The following is a 22752-nucleotide window of genomic DNA, read 5'->3' as shown; positions in this document are numbered from 1 at the left end:
ACCATACAACGGGAAGAGGCGGAGCAACGCTGTCCATTTTTATTTACAGTCTATGTAACTAACCTACAACTCACAATGAATTAATCCACTTTTCTGACACCTCCCCTGCATCACAGACGACAGGCTCATAAATAGCTATGAAGAAATAATTGTTCTTTTACATGATGGTCTTGTTTGCTTCTGTAGGTCATAAAAGGGCATGATTCAAAATATCAGTCTGTTTAATATCTACTTAATACTCCACATAGGAGCTTTAAATGAATTGCAGTGTGATTAAATCTTAGTCTCAAACTGTGCATTCAAAATCAGAAAATTTATTGACAGAGGATAATAAGTCCTGAATCAAACATTGACTTAAAGGCGGTTGTTGTCTTTATGAACTATTGTGTGCCAGAAACTAAGTTTTCTTCTCTGTGTGGACAAACACTTGTGTTCAGAGCAGCTCATGATACAGCTGTAATGGTTTGCTGTGTTTTTTATTCACTTTACATTTTTTTTTTCTTTAATTTTAAAAGATGTAAAAATGTTTGAACCTGTCAATAACTGCTAACAGATGTGTGTGTGTGTGTGTGTGTGTGTGTGTGTGTGTGTGTGTGTGTGTGTGTGTGTGTGTGTGTGTGTGTGTGTGTGTGTGTGTGCTAAAAGCTCACTGACCTTCATGACAGTAAATACCAACAGAATGGACTCAGTGCAGCAGCAGGAGCAGGACAGTCAGTAGTTCATTTGACTGTGCACAAACAGTGATACAGTGTTCTTGTTACCGAGAGCATGTAGACATCTCTTTGAGACCGTTTCATCATTAGGATCCTCTTATTCCCAAGACAGAGCGACATGTGAATTCATTTGAAGAAAAGGTTAGATTTGGTGAGACTGCTAATGTACAGATATAACTTTTAAACTATAAAATAATTGAGACGTGGTTGCTTTTATATTTTCTAAACTTGTAGCAGTATGTCAACAGGTGCTGTACCACAGTTGTATAGTATGCCGTATAATAAAGACATGAAATCACTGATGGTTCTCATTTTATTTTTTATGTCACTACAACATTGTCCCAAGTGATTACTTTAATTGTATTCAACATTCATGATGCCTTGTTTCCTTTTTTATAGTAATGGGACAAACAGGTTTCTTTAACAAAACTCTGCATAAGTGCAAAATATCAAAACGCCAACATCTCAAAAGATTACTTAACAAGGGAGTGGTGTCTAATTTATCTTTTTTTAACAATGACACTTATTTCAACAAAGAGCCATTATCACAAACAAATGCATTCACTCCTTTCTGTTTAAATTTGAGCTTTCGGGCATTCCCTCATGTCCACCAATGGGGCATTTTACCCCACACTCTCCATCAAAGTCTCCCCAGAGAACAGGCTCTCCACTGGGGCACGTTAAGGCTGATCCTCCCCCTCTATTTCCATTCCTCCAAAGCTCTCCCTCCTCAGTCTTTGGATCTCTGTGTTGAGCCCCAGCAGCGTCTGAGCCAGCTGGAGGTCCTGTGAGCGCATCTCCAGCTGCATGACAACAATGAAAGGACTGAATCAGCATGTTGGAAAGCTATGATGGATGCAATTAGATACAGGAACACTGAGATTCTTCCAGTCCTCCAATAATTAACTACCTCATAACTATCGAGGGACACTTGTAGAGATAAAACAGTTGCAAACTACGAAGAAAAAGATTAAAGTTATAAAACTGACAGTCAACCTACCAGTTCAGATCTCAACCAGGTGATTGCACCATCTATCTGCGCCCTCCGTAGCTCTTCGTTGGCTTGGTAACTCCTCCCGATGCTGACTGGTCTGACAGTTTTTCCAGACTCTTGCCTCTGTTCTCTGGACTCTCCAGTTGCCCTGAATGCATTTATCAGTTTGTTTTTAATGTTCTCCAGAACCATAGTGGACAAAGTATCCTCGCTGTGGCTGTCTCGGTCCATGCTGGGAGGCAGGTGTACCGTACGTTTGAGCCCCCTTTTCACTTGTTGCCTCCTTGCGATCTCTTTGACAGGCCTGTGCACACTCTGGTAAAACTTTGGAAATCTTCTTATTCCACTTCTCGGATCAAGACTGGTCTTCTTCCTTGCTTTATGAGAACCAGACTCCTCAGAAGCAGAAATCTGTGTGCTTCTGCTCTGCAGCTGCAGTCTTCCCTTTTGCCTGCCTGCTGTTGAACTGCCTTGTTTTGTCATTGTTACTATGGAGAAAGTGCCCTCCGCCTGCATGCCCCATCTCCTCCTCCTCCTCCTCGTCCTCCTCCTCCTCCTCCTTTTTCGGTAACCTTAATAAGAATGGTTGAAGATCTTGGACAAAGACTATTGTTGCCTCCAAAAAAAGAACTCAAAGACCCCCCCTCCATCCACCACCTCCACCACACCCTCCCCCCTTTCTCTTTCTCTCCGTCTTTTTCTCAGTCAATCCCGCCCCCATACAACTCTAGTGTGAGAAATGTGTTGAGAGTGAACTCTCATTTGGTGCCAAAGTGTAAACCTGTGAGTGTGTGTGTGCCTGCCTGCATGTATCAGAAACCCCAGTGGACTTCTTTCAGAGCTTCTCCCTAAATAAGACCTGCTTGTCAGCTTAGGAGACAGACAGGTTGGGCAAGGATGCAGCGGAGACACAGGCTCAGTGTTAGACGATTCAGAGGCACAATAAAAGGCCATCCTACGGTGAAATATAACCAGGCCCTTTGTGCACAAGTTAAGTCTGATCCCTGTGGGGTTAGTGGGATGGTTTCTGGCAGCTTAGAGCAGATTTCCCCTGACTTTTGTATAAAGATGAGACAGGGGTCTAGTGTTTTCTCCTTGCTGACTTATTGGCCTTCTTTGGAGGCCTGTTTGGAAGGGACATAACGCTCAATCAATGCTCACAAGTACACAGCTTCCCCTGCCCAAAAGGTAATTCCTCACTTGGACAAAATGTCTTGCTCTTTTTCAGTAGTTTGTATTTGATAGAGAGCAGGACCTTGTGATGTCCAGCACCCTATTAAAAAACCCTCAGCCAAGCTCTGCTCCACACATTGGCCATTAAACGAATAGCTTTGATTTGTACTCCTGTCATAGAGCAATCTGTAAAAAGACGGATGGATGAGTGGGCGAGCACGGAGAGAGAAAGAAGTAGTTGGCTTGTCAGAGTGCATAAGATGTGAGCTATGACTCCATTTGTGCAGAGGTCCGTGGAGCGTAAGAAGAGGTTGGAGGGATCGGCCCGTCAGTCTTGAAGGTCAGGGGAGCAGGGGCGGCACGAGACGGTAGTGACAGAGGCAAGCGCTGACCAACGCACAGACCCCAGCCCCAGTTGGTGGGAAAAAGGGACAGAGGATGGACATCTTTTCTTTGCACATTCCCACCCTGAAGTCAAAGCGCTGAACCTGAACCGCCTGAATTAGGTCAGGCATGCAGGGAGTGCTTGGGATGGTATAAATGATGAAGTGGATGAACAATTATTATCCTATACTGTATAAAAAAGATGTGAAAGAAGCCTGCCTCCTCCATGTTTACAGGTGGGACATGGGTCAAACTTTAAAATCAAATGGTTTCTGTCACTATATTAGTTATGTTCATGCTCATTTATGCCTTAGTGTTATTTCTTTCTGAGAGGTTAAGTTTGAATCAGTTAAAGATGCTATAAAATGCTTACTGCTAAGAAACTGATCCTCCTATTTTGGAAGAATAAAGAAGCAGCTACTCTCAAACCATGGTTAGCGGAGGTTACGGAAACACTTAATTTAGAGAGAATTAGATTTATTGGTTAAAACAGACTTTAGAAATTTGAAAAAATTGGCATCCACTGATCTCCTTTTTGCAGAGCTGAAATAATCAGCTGTACATTGTCAGGTGGCACTCCTTGGGAGGGTTAAGGGAGGGGTGAGGATGGGATAAGTTATTTATCAGCTGTTAACATGATCCTCTGATGAAGACAGTGTTGCCTGATAATAAGGAATGAATAATCCGACTCATTGATACTGTAGACTGTGAGATCAGGCCTTTGAAATGTACTGTGATATGGAAAATTGAATGTCTATGTGGATGCTTTGTGGAGATCTTGTTTTCCTTAATAAACATATTGAAATACAAGATGCTATAAAGTGGTATCAAAGGTAGGGATGAGCCCTAATGCTCATATGAGTTTGGAAAGGCGTGGATAATGAGGTGGACAAACCCCAGATCTTTGCTATTTAATGGGTAGATTCATTGAGTGTATTGGTTGGCAGGAGCAGCGGGGTGGGACGTCAATACCCCCCTGGCTCCACTAACCAGACACCAGGGCAATTTGTCAGCGCCCATCACAGGGGGGTATTTTGGCTCCACTTTTGTACAATGAGAAGTGGTTAACATACCATCCATCTTTATACACAGTAAATGATATCACGCTGCCTTGAAACAACATACCCCAATATATCTTTAAAAACGACTCCATCTCCAGTTGGTATTTGTGTGTTTAACATTCCAGTGTTTGTGTATTTTAAAAAACTTCCAAAAGTGATGAGCTACATGTTAACCCTTACTCATAAACTTATTGGAGGTTTTTATCATCTTGTCCATGTTTGCTTTGCTTACAAGTAATTTGGCCTTAGACAATTACTCCTTTCATGGCACCAAGTTTTCAGTGAACTCTGGGTAAGTCCCATAGGAATGACTGCAGAAATGCAGACTTACAGAAAGTGCGTATTATGGCATTGTAAAGTCTGCATCAGAACCCTCGTGCACTTAGTGATTTAATGGAAGAACAGCACAAAGCACTCGCACACCAGAAACAAGGTTTAAAGGCCTTGAGTCTGCAGTTGTGAAGACTGGAACTGAACCTTTATGTTTCTGAGCACCCCTTGATACCAGAAATTAGATGAGACGTTTCCTGTATTATATACAGTATATTTGTCAGATTGAAAATGTCTGGATTATGGTCAATCCTAACGTTGTCTTTAAATGGATTTTCCTCGTGGATATAGCATACAGCAGTCACAAGTCAACTTGGACACCTGAGTCTCTAAAGTTTGAATCAAGAGGCCTGTCTGTCGGGTTTGTCACAGGCAACTAATGTGCTCTCTGGGGGAATTGGGAAAAATCATGCTTTTCATTAATATATTCAAGACATCAGGATTTGAATTGCTGCAGACATCAGTATAAAACCAGTACCTTTACTGAGTACAGTCAGTGCAGAAGTATATGGCAGGGAAATATTAAATATTAAAATAACTCATAGCATAACATAAAAGTACAATCAGCTTTCATACAGGTGAGAGAATTGTAGACAAGGACACTGAAAGCAGCCTCAGACACCACTCTGATAATGACAAGATAGCTTAAAGCAGCACATTCTGGAGAGGAGTCTTCATTTCTGTGTGCCGAAACATAATCTTAATAAATTTCAACAATTTTGTTGTCAGTACAAAATTAAATCAATTATATATTCAGTCAGAAAAAAAAAAATCTGGATACATATTTGTGTGCCTTGTCAAAAATGACTGGCTACATACTTTTTCATTTTGGGGCTTGGGGAGTAAATTATCACAATACACGTCCAAATGAAGCCACAAGTCATTGGTGTCAAAGTTTAAGCTTAGATCAAGATTAAAGTCATTTTCTGATGTTTAAACTTTGTCTTCAACTTCAAGTGGTTAAATCAAAAGTTATGTCTGTTTGAGGCATTACTGTTTGTCTTCTTAAAAACCAAAACTTGTTGAGGGAGCACAAGCATTAAGCTCTGGGGATGTTTGAGGAAATGTTTAAATTCATTATTGCAGGGCGCGGACTTAGCCTAATGGTTAAGTTGTGTACCCATGTAGTGGGTGGCCTGGGTTTGAATCCAGCCTGTGGCCTCATTCCCGCATGTCAATGCCCCACTCTCTCCCAGTTTCATTCACTATCCACTGTCTGATCCTCTATAAATAAAGGTATAAAAGAACAAAAAATATAACTTAAAAAAAAAAAATCATTATTGCAATAATACATAATGCAATACACATAATGTTACTCTTGGTGATCAGAAAACAATTGTTGAAAGAAATAATGTATTAAATAAAAGTGTTCCATTTTCAGACTTAAAGTCTGGTTTAAAAGTGAAGTCCCAGCAGTTTTTAAGTTTTTATCCAACACTCTTTCATTCACTCTTCTTCAATTTACACCTATCATTAACATGAGACTTAAATATGAGTTCATTACTACAGAAATCCAGTATCATTCAAATAGTGTGCTACCTTTCAGTGAACCTTGCTGCCCCCTCGTGGCGAGTTTGGCTATTTGCAGACTATTCAAAAATAATTCAGCAGTAGTTTGCTTTTTGAGAGGTTAAACTGTTTTACTTGTTTTTCTAAATATATGCAACACTTAATGGCCTAGGCTGTAAACTCCACCTAGGAGATCAAACTGAACTATTCTGATGGTGTGATTTTATTTCTCTTAGAAAAAGCTTTGCACTTCTATTTCATAGGACAGGTACATGAGAGGAATGTAAAACTCCAGCACAGTGTCTAACATGCAAAAATGTATTTGTTTAAGTCCTGGACCTTCATCAGGACATATCAGTACGTACTGCTAGTATAGTAGGCGATTTTGGAAACAGCCTGTCTCTCTCCTGCTAGTTCCTTCTTGCATTGATGGTGCACACCCCTCCACATCCACCTGGTCTCTGCAAGTCTTCAATTCCTAGGATCATCAACCACCACCACCAGTGTCTTGACTCTAGGGGGATTTCTTCAGCTGCCAAATTCACACATCCTACGCTCACAACATTATCCCCATAGAGTCCTAACGCCAAAGATTTCTGTCAAGTTTCATCATTCATTCAGTTGTAATAAATAACCTTTAATATTCAAACTGTGTCTCTCCTGATTGAAGTAGGTGATGAACAGGATCTTGAAGTTGAAGATTTCAGAACCATGGCCATTCTAGTTGAACAGTTCTACTTTACTTTCAAAGTTATAATTTGGATAAAAAGAAATTAACAAAAGCTTTTTTTTTTTTTTTTTTCATGCTCACCAATGCCCCCCTTCCTCCTTTGGGGCCCTGGGTTGTCAGTTTCGGTTTCCCCCCCCTACCACGACGCCCATGCTCCCTCTCTCTCTCTCACATCAGCACCACTCCGCATCCTGCCGAGCTTTCTGACTGGTCGGAGGACGCAGAGGGAGAGAACGCCATCTTGTTTGTTTAGTCAGAGGAGGGGTGGAATAAGAGTCCCTCCAGTCCATCTAGCAGACACACTACAACACGAGCGAGGTATAAACGGCGAACCGGTGAGTCAGTATCATTGAAATATACTAGGACGTTAAATTAGAGTGATTCATTGTGCAGAGAACACATATTAGCGTGGTGGTGTGCAGGCTTTGGATGACAATGTTAGCTTGACTGCTTGTTCGAAACACAGCTTACCTGTGTGTAACGTTATGGCTGCCTGCATCTGTGGCTGCATTCATCCATGGTGCATCTGTGGCTGCATCTAGGGCTGCATCATGTAGCAGGTACATTACTGTCACCTGACAGACGCCTGGTAGGCTGTCAATCAGTCAACAATGTGTATCAATCAGTCAACAATTTTTATTCTCTGCAGGGGTGGATTCATACTTTTTTATTAAATGGGGTGGCCATACTGGGGCACTGACTTTTGCTGAGGTGGTACATGCAGGGACATATATCTGAATTCATTGTATTGGCTTTGACTACTAATATATTAGTGTCAAAAATATGTTGTATTCAACAACAAGGCAGCACAGCAGAGTGACAACATTTAAATATTTTACAAATGTGTCCAAAGAAATAATTTGAAGTACTTACAAAGTATCACTTTGGTCTCTGCATGTCCCCTAGCAGCCTATCCACACAGCTGAAATAGTGAACTTTAATGGAAGTGAACAATTAGTAAATAGCCACTCACAGTTAAGGATTGTGCTTTCAAGGGGCCACGCCTCCAAGTCGTCCCGACTTCAGGAATTTGATGAATTACGTTAATTTACATTCAAATTTTAGAAACCTGACTTAAGTGTTTGTTTTTATACTTTTACTACATGAAGTTTCAGAGGTAAGACTGCACTGCCCACTGTCTTCAGCCTGTAATAGATTGTTCAAAATTAAATTAGTCTTGACTAATTTTGAGGATTTCTTATAGTCCGTAGGAAAATAAATTTAGAGAGGAGATCTCAAAAGTGTTTCATTTATGTCCCCTAGATAACAATGAGATCTGTTTGAAAGCAAAATGAGACTATAGCTTATGTCTCCTATTTCTCATTCTTGCTTCCAGAAAAAAAGTTGCAAAAAGTCTCAGCTTAGTCTCCCTTTCAGTTCAAAAGGAGATCTCGTCAAAATCTGAAATCATTCTCAGGTATTTCTCAAGTTTTGTGACTCCTTTTGAGCTCAGTTGGAGAAATCAGGGAGCTCTCTCAATTGTCTCAATCTAACCTCATCCATTTGTTTTTGTCGGACTCAGTTTTTGTGTATCAAGTTGAGCTCAGATGGATGCAAAGAAAGAGCCTGAGCTCATCTTTTCATGAACATTTATAGTGCCCTGCAAAATTAAGATTTCAATGTAATTTCCCACAAACTTACAATTCTCATTAAAACATTTGAACCACTTGCAAGATCAGCTATTTAGATGTCAAATGATCTCTTCTTTGACTTCACAATATGGTCATTCCTTTACAAGTCTGTTTGGAACAAAACAGCTTCACAAAGATTTAGTGGATTTGAGAGAAATTGCAAAGATAGAGATTTCATACAACAGGTATGACAGACGATTCATTTAAAATATGGGCCGCTAAAGGGCTGACCAGATTTAGCCAGATTATTACAATTAAAGGGGTGGATTCTTTTGGGCGCTGGTGGCCTAGTGGTCTAAGCGCCTACATACAGAGGCTACAGTCCTTGTCGCAGGGGTCGCCGGTTTTCCCAGCCGGTTGACCATTTCCTGCATTTCTTCCCCCGCTCACTACTCCCCACATTTCCTGTCTCTCTTCAGCTGTCCTGTCAAATAAAGGCGAAAAGGCCAAAAAATATATTTAAAAAAAAGAGAAGAAAATTAGCCATTAATGAGATCTCTCATTTGAGTCTGAAATAAGACTCATGTCATGGTCTCAACTATTTCTCCTAGTGAATTTTAGGAGAAATTAATGAGAAACGAATGAGAACAATTTGAAACTTGAATGAGGCTGAAGTGAGAATCTCAATTTTGTCTCCGGAGACGAAGAGAAAGCCTTGAGCAGTAAGATTTTCCTCTGATAAGATTATACTTTATTGATCCCCGGTGGGAAATTCGGTTGTTGCAGCAACACAGACATACGCACAAATCAAGAATAAGTTTAAATAAGTACAAAAATAAAATAAAAATCGATACATACAACAATACAAATTTAAGTATTCATGTGGTCCTGATGTTTGGCTTGACAGTTTTGACACTAAAAAGAAGATTACATAACCTTGCTTTTGAATTCATATTATAAGGGCATCTGTGGCAAGAGTGCTCCATTAGACCACACACTACATATATTTTTTTACAGTTTCTATGCTTTGTTATGCCATGCTTGTTGAGCGACCTTTGTTTTTTTTTTTTCAATCATACAAACTGTTGTGTTTCTGTTGTGGTGTTGTTATCTCTCTCCAGGCCTGACGCCTCCCCCTCCCCCCTTTCCCCTGTGGTGAGAAGATGTTTTATGCCCACTTTGTCCTCAGCAAACGTGGGCCGCTGGCCAAAATCTGGCTGGCGGCCCACTGGGACAAGAAGCTGACCAAGGCTCATGTGTTTGAGTGCAACCTGGAAAGCAGCGTTGAGAGCATCATCTCACCCAAGGTACTCTCTCAGGGTTTTAAACTTGCACTGCTTTTAGTTTCTGTCATGATAGATGGTAGTTTTAACTTCCCTTTCTTTGGTGCTGTTTCAGGTGAAGATGGCTTTACGGACGTCAGGGCATCTGCTGCTGGGGGTGGTGAGGATCTACCACAGGAAGGCCAAATATCTGCTGGCAGATTGTAACGAGGCCTTCATCAAGATCAAGATGGCTTTTAGACCAGGTCAGACTCAAAATGTATTTTGTAAAATCAAAAGTCTGAGCTTCCTTTTTTTCCCTTTTTTTATTGTATTTTTATTTGGAAAAGTTAACAATGCAAAATTTACAACACTTCGATAATTGCATTTATCCTTTTCCAGTCTTTTATATGTGTATGCATAGGGAGAAAAAGTATGTCCACATAGCCACCCAGTCCTGAAATGTTTCTGTCCACCATCTTTCCAGGTGAATGCATTCATTTACACTCTTAATGTTTAAACACATGCATATACATTAATCCTCCCCTCCTCAGTCAGTAATCAACACTCATTTTCCTGCATACATCCCTTACACAAACCATCAGATATATAACTATTTACATAAGAATTAGGGGAACTTACATTTATGTTTTATTCTCTAAGGAGGGGGATGGTGAATACCTTGTTGGTGGAGTCATATAAAATCCGCTCGCACTGGGGTAATAAATTGAATCCACTTATTTCAAATTTGATAAAATTGGTCCTTTGGATCCTCAAGGAGAAAGTCAGCTTCTCCATTTTAAATATTTCCAAAATTATTCCAAAAAAAAGTCTGAGCTTCCAGGAAGAGTTAGCAGTGACTGATCCTGTGTGGTACTCATCTCTGTCCGTCAGAGATTGAAGCCTTCCAAAGATTATATTGTATTTCCTTGATTTACAGATTTATAGGAACAGGTTTTCTGTAATATAACCTGACCAGGTATGATCAAACTAGGACTTGGTATCCATTCCCCTGCTGTAACTCTTTCCTGTACTGTGTTGTTTCAGGTGTGGTGGATCTTCCAGAGGAGAACAGAGAAGCAGCGTACAATGCTATCACGCTGCCTGAGGAGTTTCATGATTTTGATCAGCCACTACCAGACCTGGAGTGAGTCTACTCTCAGTCCACATCTTCTTCAGAGCGGGTTAGGTTGACTCCCACCAGAAACAAAATCTGGGAATCTTTTATGACTTCATAAAATACTAGCTGCACAAAAAGGGAACAAAGAAAGGACACCACCTGCTGCCTTTTTAATGGCCAGCAGGGGGCAGCACAGCTTTTTGCAATAAGAGGTTTGACTGTGAAGATTATCACATGAAGTACACTTGGATTTATTACTTCAGTAAACATGCTCTTTTTAATTTTATGAGCTCATTCCATCACTTGATGTTCAGTTTGTAAATTACAGTCAAATAGATGATGAATGAGGTACCTTTATTAGGGGGCAGTGAAATCAAAGATCAGGATAGAGGTATAGCAATGTAGGAATCTGTCGTCTATCTGACAGTGTTAAAGCCTATAGGAGAGACATTCAACTTTCTTTTCTAAGTTATAAAATAATTATTTTTTCCTGCGTTGCTGTTTTTTTACCACCTGACTGCCAACTGGAGAAGGAAGATGGTGTTAAGATGCCTGAGATATCTTAGCTACAGAGATGTCTGTTTACAGAGGTTAAACATTGTCAAATTATAATAATGATAACAACTTTATTTGCAGATTTTTAAAAGACTTCTAAAATAACTCTGTAGGAACAATTATATTCAAGTAAAAAATAAAATCAAGGTAAAATCAGGAAAGGCTCATGGCTGAGAGAAGGAATTTGAACAATCTGTATACTGTTTCCTTTACACATCAAAACCTGCTGACACCATTGTAGATGATACTGCTTAGACTACAAACAGAAACCAGGATGCTTCATCAAACATTGCGTCGTTTGCTCACAGATAATGCATGTTTTGAATTACTTCACAGAGATCAGTGGCTTAACAATACATATCCTCCCTTTACTGTGCAATATTAATCAAAACAATATCATATCTGGCTCTAAAAACCAGAGCTACAACAACCTATCTATATCATAAGTATGTGTTTTATAAGCACATTTCCCCTGATTCAACCTCTTGCCAAAAATGTGTGTTTGAAGAGAAGTGCTCTAAATAGAGGATCAATATTGAACTAAATGTGTGTGTTTGTGTGTGTGTGTGTGTGTGTGTGTGTGTGTGTGTGTGTGTGTGTGTGTGTGTGTGTGTGTGTGTGTGTGTGTGTGTGTGTGTGTGTGTGTGTGTTGCACAGTGATATTGACATTGCTCAGCAGTTCAACTTGAACCAGAGCAGAGTGGAGGAGATCACCATGAGAGAGGAGGTGGGCAACCTCAACCTGCTGCAAGACAATGACTTTGGTATGCATCTTTTTTTTCTTTAGACTGCACAGTTTCATAAATAATTATGCTTGATAGTCACATTTATAAACACCAAGAACAAGTGAAGCACTTTATGTTCTTTTTTCCAGTCTGACTCCACACACCCACATTCCACCCTATACCCTACTCTACTTGTGCTAATAAAAACACATTTGTGATGTGCAGCTGACTTCGGTATGGACGACCGGGAGATGATGCGGGAGGAGAGTGCGTTCGAGGTGGACATCATGGGAGCTTCAGCTTCAAATCTTCTGCTGGAGGCTGAGGGCGTAGCCAACCCAATGGCTGACAAGGCCAACCATCTGGAGTACGACGACCAGTATAAAGATGACTTTGGAGACAACCCGATGGAGAGCACTGAGGGAGGCATGCTGGGTAAGATTCTGTCTGTGTTTCAGTCACTGACAGTGCAGATGAAGGTTGAGATAATGAAATAATCTAAGCTTCCTGAAATATTATTTTACTTAACTTAGAGGACAAATGGGTTACGGAGAACATGACCAATGCACAGTTTCACCTGATGTTGTTAGAATGACATCTATAAGGCTTTTTTCTCAATGGTTTAAAACTTTTCCTATATCATAAGAAATCCAGTTGTTGCAGCAACCCAGACATAAGTACAATCAAGAAGAAGTTTCAATAAGTACAAATGAAATAAAATAAAATAAAGTAAAATAGAATGAAAATAACATATAATAATCTATATTATATAATATATATATAATAATAAAATAAAGATGAAATACAATTTAGATGTATACAATGTTACAAATGGAATTTAGATTAAATAGAAGTAATTACAGGCAGTATTAAAAATGATTCAGTAGTGACAGGTTGACATGGTGTGATTATAGTTGGTAATGACAGCTTAAGCAATAAATAAAAATAAATATGGGAATGTAATATGACCGTGAGTTGTAGTAAACAATAATAATGTAATATAACATAATATAATATAGCAAGATAATTATATAATATTATATATTATGCATTATAATGCCAGCAGCAGTCAAGAATGTCAGTTCAGGATGAGATGATGGGGTATGATATTGCTGCCTTCACATTTCCTGTTTTGGCTAATATCTGTGGTTTGTTGTGCCCTGATTGTTATCAATCAATCAATCAATCAATCAATCAATCAATCAATCTTTATTCATATAGTGCCAAATCAAAACAAATGTTATCTCAAAATGCTTTACAAACAGAGCAGGTCTAGACCGTATTCTGTTATATTATTAACAAAGACCCAACATCAAGACAGGATCAGATCCAGTCCCATCTTACAGACAGGACTCAGTCTGATCTCATCTTAATCCACCATGAGCAGAGCACTTTACAGCATTTAGCAAGTTACAGCGGCAAGGACAAACTTCCTTTAACAGGCAGAAACCTCCAGCAGGACCAGACTCATGTTAGACACACATCTGCTGAGACCGTGTTGGAGTTGGAGAGAGGGATAGAGGGAGATGAAGAGAGAGAGATGGACAGAGATAAGTAACAAAGACAACATCAACTTCATCAGTTTGAGTTGGACTGTAGCAGCTGGAGTCTTGCACGTCTATAGCAGCAATTCAGAGGAACCTATGGGACAAGGGAGCTCAGGGACTCCAGAAGGAAGAGTTTAAGTAAGTGACAGGCAGGCAGGGGACAGAGAGGGAAAGACAGGATCCCAGTGTGCCAGTTACCCCAGCAGTCTAAGCCTATAGCAGTATAACTAAGAGCTGGTCGAAGCCTGACTCAGCTATAACTATAAGCTTTCTCAAAAGAAAAGTTTGAAGCCTACTCTTAAAAGTAGAGAGAGTGTCTGCCTCCTGGACCCTGACTTGTAGATGATTCCAAAGGAGAGGGGACTGAAAGCTGAAAGCTCTACCTCCCATATTACTTTTAGAGACTTCAGGTACGACAAGCATGCCTGCATCTTTCATTTACTGGAACTGTTACTCTCAGTGAGTTATGTTTATTGTAAAAAATAAACTGACTTTATCTTCCTGTAGTGGACAAGCTGCTGAGTAACGAGGATGGAGACGGGATCTTTGATGACCCTCCTGCCATCACAGAGAGCGTGATGATGCCTCAGGACCACGGAGACGATGAGGATGACTTTGACGCTCTCTCAGGTGTGTTTAACAAATTGACGCATTTGTTTTGGGGCTACATACATCTCATAACGTACAAAAATCTATTTTGAGGATTCTGTCTTGTCAGCTGGAGCCCCAGATAGTCCTGACTCAGGCCCAACAGAGCCCCTACCAGCCATGGCAGACCAGGCAGAGCAGACCGCCCTGGTTCACAACGAGGAAGAAACCTTTGCCCTGGAGCCCATTGACATCACAGGTACTGCAGCTGCTTTCAAGGCACAACTTCAGCACTCCCTGTTCCCTTGAAACTCTTACATCTTAAGCACATACAGTCCATTTTTATTGGGTTTCTTTCCCTTTCCCTTTCCCAAGATTTCAGCTTGGCATAGTGGTTCAAACATCAGACACTGATTCATCTTTGTCTCCCTTTGACCCATGCAGTAAAGGAGACAAAGGCGAAGCGCAAGAGGAAGCTGATTGTTGACAGTGTGAAGGAGCTGGACAGTAAAACCATCCGTGCGCAGCTGTCCGATTACTCCGACATTGTCACCACGCTGGACCTGGCACCTCCCACCAAGAAACTAATGATGTGGAAGGAGACCGGAGGAGTGGAGAAGCTGTTCTCTCTCCCTGCTCAGCCGCTCTGGAACACCAGGCTGCTGAAGGTGACACTCAGATACACCGTCATTCAGACATATTAGAAGTTTGTCCTACATCTGATGAATGGATTCCCCCCCCCCCTTCTTTTTAGATGTTTACAAGATGTCTGACCCCACTGGTACCAGACGAGTTGAGGAAGAGGAGGAAAGGTGGAGAGGCAGACAGTTTGGATGAGTTCCTGAAGGATCTGGAGAACCCAGAGGTGCCCAGAGAGGAGACAGCAGGACACCAGCAGAGAGACATCATGGGTAAGAAAATAGACTTTGAGCACATTACGAAAGAGAAAATATGGATGTTAATATTTTAATTTCTTTTATCTCTTTTGACTTGTTGTAGTGCTTAAATTTGGGTTCTAATGAACTTGTGAAATTAATTGGGGTTAAAGACAGATATTTACTGATCTTAGGTAACTGATCGAACACATACACCATGTGCATCTCCCCTTCAGATCAGTCCATCATGGAAGAGGCCAGTGTTCTGCAGACTTCAGCTGTTGAAGGCAGCAGGACGACCCTAGACGAGTCGGTCATGCCTCCTCCGGCCCAACGTGGCCTCAAACGTAAAGCCCAGGACACAGAACCAGCCCTGCCTGTGAGTGCAGAAGTCCCTTAAAAGCAGAAGTGCCTTTACTGCCACCTGTCTATATACTAATCTTTCCAAGTCTTTTTTACTCCCTTATATTTGCACTTGATGAATTGTTTTATTCTCTGCACTTTCATAACTCCCACATCGCTTCTGTAGATGGGAGCTTTGGACCAGCAGCAGCAGCCACAGGTGTCCGCGGCGTCTGATGTGTCCCAGCAGCTGGAGACAGCGAGTGTAGATCTGCCCCTAGAGGAGACGACCACAAACATCAGCCAGCTGATTGACCTGGATCTGCTCGGAGACAAAGACAGGAAGAAAAATGATGATGAATCGGATGAGGAGGTCAGACACAAATCCATACATTTTTATTTTTAGTGAATTTGTTAATTCAGTCTTACAGAAGTAGGCTTCGGTAGTGTGTGTAACTGTGTTTTTGTGTGTCAGGAGGAGGAGGCACAGGGAGGAGATCAGGACCAGGAGGAGAGGAGGTGGAACAAGAGAACCCAGCAGATGCTCCATGGCCTCCAGGTATGTATATGCACACTTAATATTCAAAGAAACAAGAAAGGATGACATTTCTAACTACTGCAGCACATCACAGTTGCAGTAGTCTGATATTTAAATGTATTACGGGCACACTGTCTGTGGGTTAGAGGGGTGAGGCTGGAGAGGTCCAGCTCCCCAGCCAGGGCGCACTGTCTGTGGGTTAGAGGGGTGAGGCTGGAGAGGTCCAGCTCCCCAGCCAGGGCGCACTGTCTGTGGGTTAGAGGGGTGAGGCTGGAGAGGTCCAGCTCCCCAGCCAGGCAGACTGTCTCTTTGTTGGAGGGGTGAGGCTGGAGAGGTCCAGCTCCCCAGTTTGGCAGAAAAAATCTGGAATAAAAAAATATCATTTTCCTGGAGAACCAGTTTACTCACTCAAACCTGTGGGATTCTGAGGCAGATTATAAAGGGACACTTGTTTTTTTTTTTTTATATGGTGACACATATTCGCATTTGAAGCAGAGAAATGATGCATCATTTTCAAAAATAAGCTCATCTGCTGATTTAAGCGACAGCATGTGAGGACCAACAATAGATGAATCCAAGCTCACTGTTTGATTGAGTCTTCCAGTCCTCACTCCCTCTGTCCCTGTTCTACAGAGGGTGATGGCCAAAACAGGCGCCCAGTCGGTCAGCCTGCTGGATCTGTGCAAGAACAACAACAAGAAGCAGGCAGCCGCAAAGTTTTACAGCTTCCTTGTTCTGAAGAAGCAGCAAGCGGTGGAGCTTGTCCAGGAGGAGCCATACAGCGACATCATCGCTACACCTGGACCTCGCTTTCACATCATCTAGAGGAATCAACAAACTGTACTGTTTTATAATTTGAGGAAAAGAGTATTTATCTATTATTTATTTGAGTTTGATGCCTTTATTTATTGAATGACGCAGAGTTTTATCTGCAGTATTTCATCAAGCAGTGGTTGGAGGAATGAGGGTGAGCTTTGTTGCATCCCACACAATGGAACTTTTTCCTTTTAACATTTCATCTCTTGTTTTTAAGACTAACTTTAAGCTGATTTTAAACTTAAGTTAGTCCGGGAATCAATTCAAAGAAAAGTTTGTAATAAGAGAATTCAATGTTAACAGTGATTTTAACTCCATCAGTCAGGTTAGAGACTCATTCGTCAAAAAGGAGCATGCACTATATCCAGTCTCTGCAGAGATCATGTAAACTCATTCTACAGTAGTGATTGCCGGTAGAACCAGCAGTTAGTCATCGTACAACTGTAGTGTAGCACTTTAATCATAACTAACTCAAAGTTGATGTTTTTTGCAAATGCGTCGCTCGCATCATCGACTGTTCGTGCCTCACAAGAGTCAAAACTGTAGCTGTGTCCCAAATCCGAAATGCAGATTTTTTCTAGCAACATTAATCAAACTCTAAGAAGTCAATATGCTTATGCACTAATGCGTTAGATTTTTGATTGTACGCACTTGAACAAATCTTTGTTGAGTGATTTCACGTAACTTTGACTAAACTGTAAAACAAGTATATAGACCACGATGTTTAAGAATAGTATGCATTAAGGATAAAGGACACAGCTTATGAAAAATATCTTCAGATGTTAATATTTAGATTTTGTAAACATCAATGGTCTGCTATTTGCATGCTCTGTCCTCAAGTATTTATTACATTGGATTTGCACTAGAACCAATTTTATTCTCCAGTGTTCTTAAATTGACTTTTCAGGTGTTGACTCTTATCTTATTGTTGCAGTGTCACTTTTAGAATATAAAAAAAGAATCATTAAATAACTACCAATCGACTAGATCTTAGAGTTTCTCAACTGGTCTTAGGATACAGAGTTTGCCGATGGGGAAATTAACTATTCAGACTACTGCTGTAAAGATTGTATTTTTTGAATGGGTGTGTATGTGGTTTCCAGTACTTCTGGAGCCAGCCTCAAGTGGACACTTGAGGAACTGCAACTTTTAGCACTTCTTGCATTGGCTTCAATTCTCGCGGCTTGAGGTTGCCGCTTGACCTTGACCCAAATGTCTGTAAATTTTTGTTCATTGGTGAAAGACAACCAGCAGTAAAGTGCATTACATCCACCCACTGTGCTGGTGTGTGACTTAATGATCACACAGTAACACATGCCCTTTGAAACGAAGGTAGAGACTTCTGCCACCACTCGTGACCCATTGAAAATGGCTCAGCGACTCACTTTTGGGTCCTGACCCACCGGTTGAGAACCAAGAATCTAGATCATGAAGATACTTATTTATTGATATCATGTGTCAACAAGAGATTTAACTGTTTTTCATATTTATACCCTGAGTGACTTGATGACCAGATTAAGAGAAGTCTGAGTGGAGATATTGTGTATAAATGTTGTTGTTTGGACTCATAGTAGAAGAGATATCACAGGTTGATGAATAAAAAATCAAAACAATCGCAACAAACAAAAACAAGCAGACTCCCATATATCATTGTGACCTAACCTCTTCCTCGTGCTTCTGCAAAGACAACTGAATGCATTGTTTTGAAATCAGCTTCTGTATAAACTGACTATCATTCTGTCTGAGTGCATCTTATATTCAAACCATGTGCCTGTAAACTGTCTTTATTTTGTACAAAGGTAAATGTTCTCGATCACATGCCTGTAAGTCCTGGAAACTGTTGCAAAGTTTTTGAAAATAAATACCATGCTCAGTGTTTTTAAGAGGCCTCTTTGTAAAGAAAATTTGCTTTCATTTATGCATTTACATTGGTCAGAATTAACTGCACGGTATTAATCATTCAGGGTGGGGGTTAGAAATATCTTAAAGGAGTAGTTACACAAGAAGAAAATGGCTTAAGTCTCTGTCTTCCTGCTCTTCTATGTGTTAGTGACTGCAGGAGCCGCTTCATTGTCTCCTCCCTCCATCTTCTGCTTCTTGTGCCGACTTCTCTTCCTCTTCTCTCCCTCCGCCGTCTTCTTCAGCGGTGGTGTCGGTCCCCCTTTCTTCTTTTTCTTCAAACAGCTCAGAGGGTTAGGATTCTTCTGCTTCCTCTTCCTCTTCCTTCTCTCTCCGTCCTTCCGAGCATCAATGCCCTGCTCCTCCTTCAGGCTGCGGATGCTTTGCTGCTGGGCCGGGCTCACCAGCTCTCCCAGCTGAACGGCTTGGACGTGGTCAAGGGAGGTCTGGGAGGGTTTGTCCAGCACTATGGTGTTGAGGATGATGTAGAGCAGAGGGACGCCGGGGATCTTCTTCAGGCCTGCAGTCACTGTGTGGTCCTGGAGGACAGAGAACAGATACAACAAAGAGAAAAGACTGATGAATACAGAGAGCTTTAAGCATGATGTGTGTTTGTGAAATAACCCCCCAATAAGTATTAAGGAGTAGAGCTGGAACATTAGAGTAATCAATAAGTTGACGGAGAGTTGTTCTATTAGGAAAGGTGAGGATTTGCTGCTGCTGCCACACTGAAATACATTCACATATTCCTTTTTAGATTGTTCTATCACTGCAACTTAAAACACGTTATACAGAAGTGCTTTGGGTAGTTGTGAGGGACACAATTTCCTAAGGTTTTACAAATCATCAGTTGATTAATCTAGAAAACAATCAATATTTGCCGTGCTACACTAAGTCACTAAAAATAAGCATCTCTTAAAAAAACAACAACAGTGGGTTACTTTTCTTAAGCAATAACAGTAAAAAAATGTCATGCAGGAAATTAAAGCTCCTGTAAGTAACTTTGATTTGTGTTGATCTTGGCGCCCTCCTCTGGACAAAGCCTGTTTGTCTTATTGCTGATCTTGACTTTATGTTTTCGTATTGATAATCTCATGATTCGGTATTTATATAACTATACACTCAACTCAACTCATTCTTATTTATATAGTACCTTTCATACATTCAAGCATGCAGCCCAAAGTGCTTAACAAAAAATGATTGAATAAATGACAGCAAAATTATTCATGGCTATAACGAGATAGAGGAAAGTGATATGAAGTACTTAAAAATAAAGAGAAGATAATTCAAATAAAATCAATAAAATACAATCAGATAAATAAAATAAAAGTAAAAATTAAAATTACCCAAAGTTAAAAGCCAGACTAAAAATGTAAGACTTAAGTTTACTTTTAAAGACAAATTAAACCAAACTACAGCAAGAGTAGTAGTTTATACAAAAAAATCATTTTCCTGACTTTCTCTCATGCTTTTGTGCGGCATATGGAGGCATCGGTATTACTTTCATTCATTTATCAGTTAAAAACATCTCACAGGAGCCTACATTGGAATACAGTGTATTCAGAGTAATATTGGAACTTCCTTTAAATAAAAGGTCAGAGTACTCACAACACCGTACATCATTTATATCATTTTTGTGGTTTGAATTGTAAACTTTTTGTTTTGATTTTTTTTACGTTTGCTGATTTATTATTTAACATTTACTATAATAAGCACCAATTTACCAGGCAAACTCCTATTTTTTAAAAAACTACAAAATACATTGTATACTGTCAATTCCCAGTATATGTTCAATTTCCTGGTACTCTGGAATATCATAGTAAAGAAAACAATCGTAATATCATTGTATCTTTTGCTGACCTGTGTTGTCTGTGTATGCAGCATCTCATAGTATTTACCTGTGTGGCAACAAAGTAATGGTGTGGATTTGTTTCCCCCAGCATGGACAGCAGACACTCCGAGGCAGAGACAGGGTTCTTCAAGTGTGCACATCTCCTTGACTGAAACCTCTGCAGGATGAGTTTGGCTCCATACAGCTCTTTACCCAGAGTCTCCAGTTCTTTTAAGGCACAGCTGAGGAAAAACAAACACTAGTGAATACTGTGATCTAAGAATATACAAAATGTACCTGTAAACACAGTCAGTGAATCTGCTCACTTTGTAGTGCAGAGCTGAACCTCCCCCATCAGGTACTTTGGCATTTGCTCTTTGATCTGGATCTTGTTTTTCAGAGCAGCCTGACAGAAAGTCCCATCGATGAGAATCTGAAATGATTCCCTGAAGCTGAAGTTGAATTTGTAGAAACTTATAGTTTTCTTGGCTTGTTTCTGGCGCTTGAGCCCCATGGTGTCTGGTAGGTACAGTCAGTTGAAGAGCAGATTTTTGTTGATATCCTCCTATGAAATACGAAAAACTGTAAGTGACGCACTTTATGATGCGGTCCACTAAGGTAAAAAAATATTCTTCTGGTCTGATCAGTTTACTCCGATTGTTCACGTCTATCGTGAAGGAAAATTGGAATCGATAATATCAGATAATTCAGCATGGACGTTTCCAGTGTACACAACACGCTTGTGGTCCGTTCTTCCTGTAACTCCGGACGGAAACGATCATTCCGGTCTCAACGTTCCGGCTCCCTTCTTCTTCTTCTTTGGTTAAGGCAGGCTAGACGCAACAACGGCGTATTGCTGCCCTCCTCAGGTCAATGAATCAAGCCCTTAGATCAGTGGTGTCCAAACTTTTTTCAAAGAGGGCCACATTTGACGTTGTCAGAATACCTCAGGGCCAGTGCCTCCTACTGAGACTTAGGAATCATAAAAGTTATATATGAAATCTCTATTAAATAACAATTATTTTACTTTTTTGTTCTCAATAAATAAGTAACGAGGTAGTCCTCAGTTCCCCACAAGCCACGTAAACATTAGAAAACTTTATCTTCTTCTGGAGGACTTTTTTTTTTTTTCATTCGGGTCGGGCAATGTGGGAAAAATAGTGTCTCATTATTTTTCTATGGCAGGATCACAATCTGGATTTCATCACACTTCTTTTTATGTTGTTTTTAAGACTTTTCTGACCAGTAGGCGACATTTAAAGAACTAAATAATTATTTTTCTACAGTCTGAACAATTTTTACGCACCAAATTTTGCCTTTTCTGCACAATTTCATAATTTTGATCTTGTCTTGTGTCCTCTTTTGTGTCTTCTGAACTTTCAGTGTTCATAAAAAAACTTTTTACATCATGATAAAAACATTAATTTGAAAACCTGTCAGCTTTAAGAGTTCATGTGTTTATTCTTTATTGCCGTCTTGCAGAATTCACAGAGCTTTGGCTTTTATACAAGTAGTCCATAAGAAGCTTTTGAGATGTTTCGGTTTTGACTTTAGTTTTCAGATGCAAGCTTGGGGCCATAAATAAATGGACCTTGGGCCGTGATTGGCCCCCGGGCCGTACTTTGGACATGCCTGCCTTAGATCAATTCTTATATTCTTGTGTACACTCCGGTTCAGTGCAAGAAGTCCAACAGTCTCGTAACTTTTGCCCAGTTGTCCAAATTTAATAACGTGCTCATGCTAAAGACTGCTTCTCCAACTGTTTGTAGGTCTCTGAACAGCGTCCTCCTTTCCCGAGCATATCTTTCACACTGCAAGAGAACATTACGCACTGACTCTACGTCCCCACAGTCACATTTTCCATCAGGGTGCTTCCCTATCAGGGCCAGCCCACTCTTGCACTCTTGAGCCCACAATGCCTTAGCCTCAGCCTAGTTATAACTACTGAATCTCTTCTTTTGTACTTAACATAATATTTTTCCTTTCCCACTGTGCTCTGAATAAAATCAAGGTCAGTTGGCATATATTAAGACAAAATTAAAGAATCTGCATTTCCACATGGATTTTGGGACAGCAGTGTTAGATTGTTTTCTGGCATAATCAATAAAGGGTTTCCAAATTAAAAAAAAAAAACATGTTCTATGGCTTTCTGGATGTATGTTATTTTTTCTAATGGATTTGCTGCAATT

General features: G+C 40.4%; 3 protein-coding genes across 5 annotated transcripts; 1 reads left to right on the top strand and 2 right to left on the bottom strand.

The window, feature by feature from the left end:
• Positions 1-1015: 1015 nt before the first annotated feature.
• On the bottom strand, positions 1016-7827 carry si:ch211-153f2.3. The gene is made up of 4 exons (XM_034704924.1): positions 7768-7827; positions 7366-7488; positions 1714-2279; positions 1016-1516 (listed from the first exon to the last, which is right to left on the bottom strand). Exons 2-4 carry the CDS (start codon positions 7403-7405, stop codon positions 1394-1396), a joined length of 729 nt encoding a protein of 242 aa, XP_034560815.1. The 5' UTR covers positions 7406-7488; positions 7768-7827; the 3' UTR covers positions 1016-1393.
• LOC117827990 (double-strand-break repair protein rad21 homolog A-like) lies at positions 7041-18720 on the top strand. Of its 3 annotated transcripts, XM_034704922.1 has the most exons (15): positions 7041-7229; positions 9587-9772; positions 9864-9993; positions 10130-10214; positions 10775-10874; positions 12060-12166; positions 12353-12562; positions 14182-14304; positions 14393-14521; positions 14707-14930; positions 15017-15173; positions 15374-15516; positions 15667-15852; positions 15955-16038; positions 16651-18720. In XM_034704922.1, the coding sequence occupies exons 4-15, from the start codon at positions 10190-10192 to the stop codon at positions 16840-16842; spliced, it is 1680 nt and encodes a 559-aa protein (XP_034560813.1). In that variant the 5' UTR covers positions 7041-7229; positions 9587-9772; positions 9864-9993; positions 10130-10189; the 3' UTR covers positions 16843-18720. The 3 variants fall into 3 exon arrangements, with proteins under 3 accessions (XP_034560813.1, XP_034560812.1, XP_034560811.1); XM_034704921.1 differs by lacking the exon at positions 10130-10214 and having other exon boundaries at positions 7041-7212; XM_034704920.1 differs by lacking the exon at positions 10130-10214.
• utp23 (UTP23 small subunit processome component) lies at positions 18256-21371 on the bottom strand. The gene is made up of 3 exons (XM_034704923.1): positions 20890-21371; positions 20631-20805; positions 18256-19271 (listed from the first exon to the last, which is right to left on the bottom strand). Exons 1-3 carry the CDS (start codon positions 21075-21077, stop codon positions 18873-18875), a joined length of 762 nt encoding a protein of 253 aa, XP_034560814.1. The 5' UTR covers positions 21078-21371; the 3' UTR covers positions 18256-18872.
• Between the last annotated feature and the right edge of the window lie 1381 nt (positions 21372-22752).

The sequence above is a fragment of the Notolabrus celidotus genome, chromosome 16 (genome assembly GCF_009762535.1).
Source record: "Notolabrus celidotus isolate fNotCel1 chromosome 16, fNotCel1.pri, whole genome shotgun sequence".
Classification (NCBI taxonomy): Eukaryota; Metazoa; Chordata; class Actinopteri; order Labriformes; family Labridae; genus Notolabrus; species Notolabrus celidotus.
Note: the sequence above shows the minus strand (reverse complement) of the source record. Positions and strands in the feature narration are given on the sequence as shown.

Coding starts and splice junctions, on each gene's coding strand:
- si:ch211-153f2.3 (XM_034704924.1), bottom strand. CDS start 7,405: ATGCAGCCACAGATGCAGGCAGCCATAACGTTACACACAG. Junction 2,280..7,365: donor AGCCATAACGTTACACACAG/GTAAGCTGTGTT, acceptor ATTCTTATTAAG/GTTACCGAAAAAGGAGGAGG. Junction 1,517..1,713: donor CCTGGTTGAGATCTGAACTG/GTAGGTTGACTG, acceptor GTTGTCATGCAG/CTGGAGATGCGCTCACAGGA.
- LOC117827990 (XM_034704921.1), top strand. CDS start 9,629: ATGTTTTATGCCCACTTTGTCCTCAGCAAACGTGGGCCGCTGGCCAAA. Junction 15,517..15,666: donor ACACAGAACCAGCCCTGCCT/GTGAGTGCAGAA, acceptor TCGCTTCTGTAG/ATGGGAGCTTTGGACCAGCA. Junction 16,039..16,650: donor AGATGCTCCATGGCCTCCAG/GTATGTATATGC, acceptor CCTGTTCTACAG/AGGGTGATGGCCAAAACAGG.
- utp23 (XM_034704923.1), bottom strand. CDS start 21,077: ATGGGGCTCAAGCGCCAGAAACAAGCCAAGAAAACTATAAGTTTCTAC. Junction 20,806..20,889: donor GTTCAGCTCTGCACTACAAA/GTGAGCAGATTC, acceptor GTTTTTCCTCAG/CTGTGCCTTAAAAGAACTGG. Junction 19,272..20,630: donor ATTACTTTGTTGCCACACAG/GTAAATACTATG, acceptor TCTGTCCTCCAG/GACCACACAGTGACTGCAGG.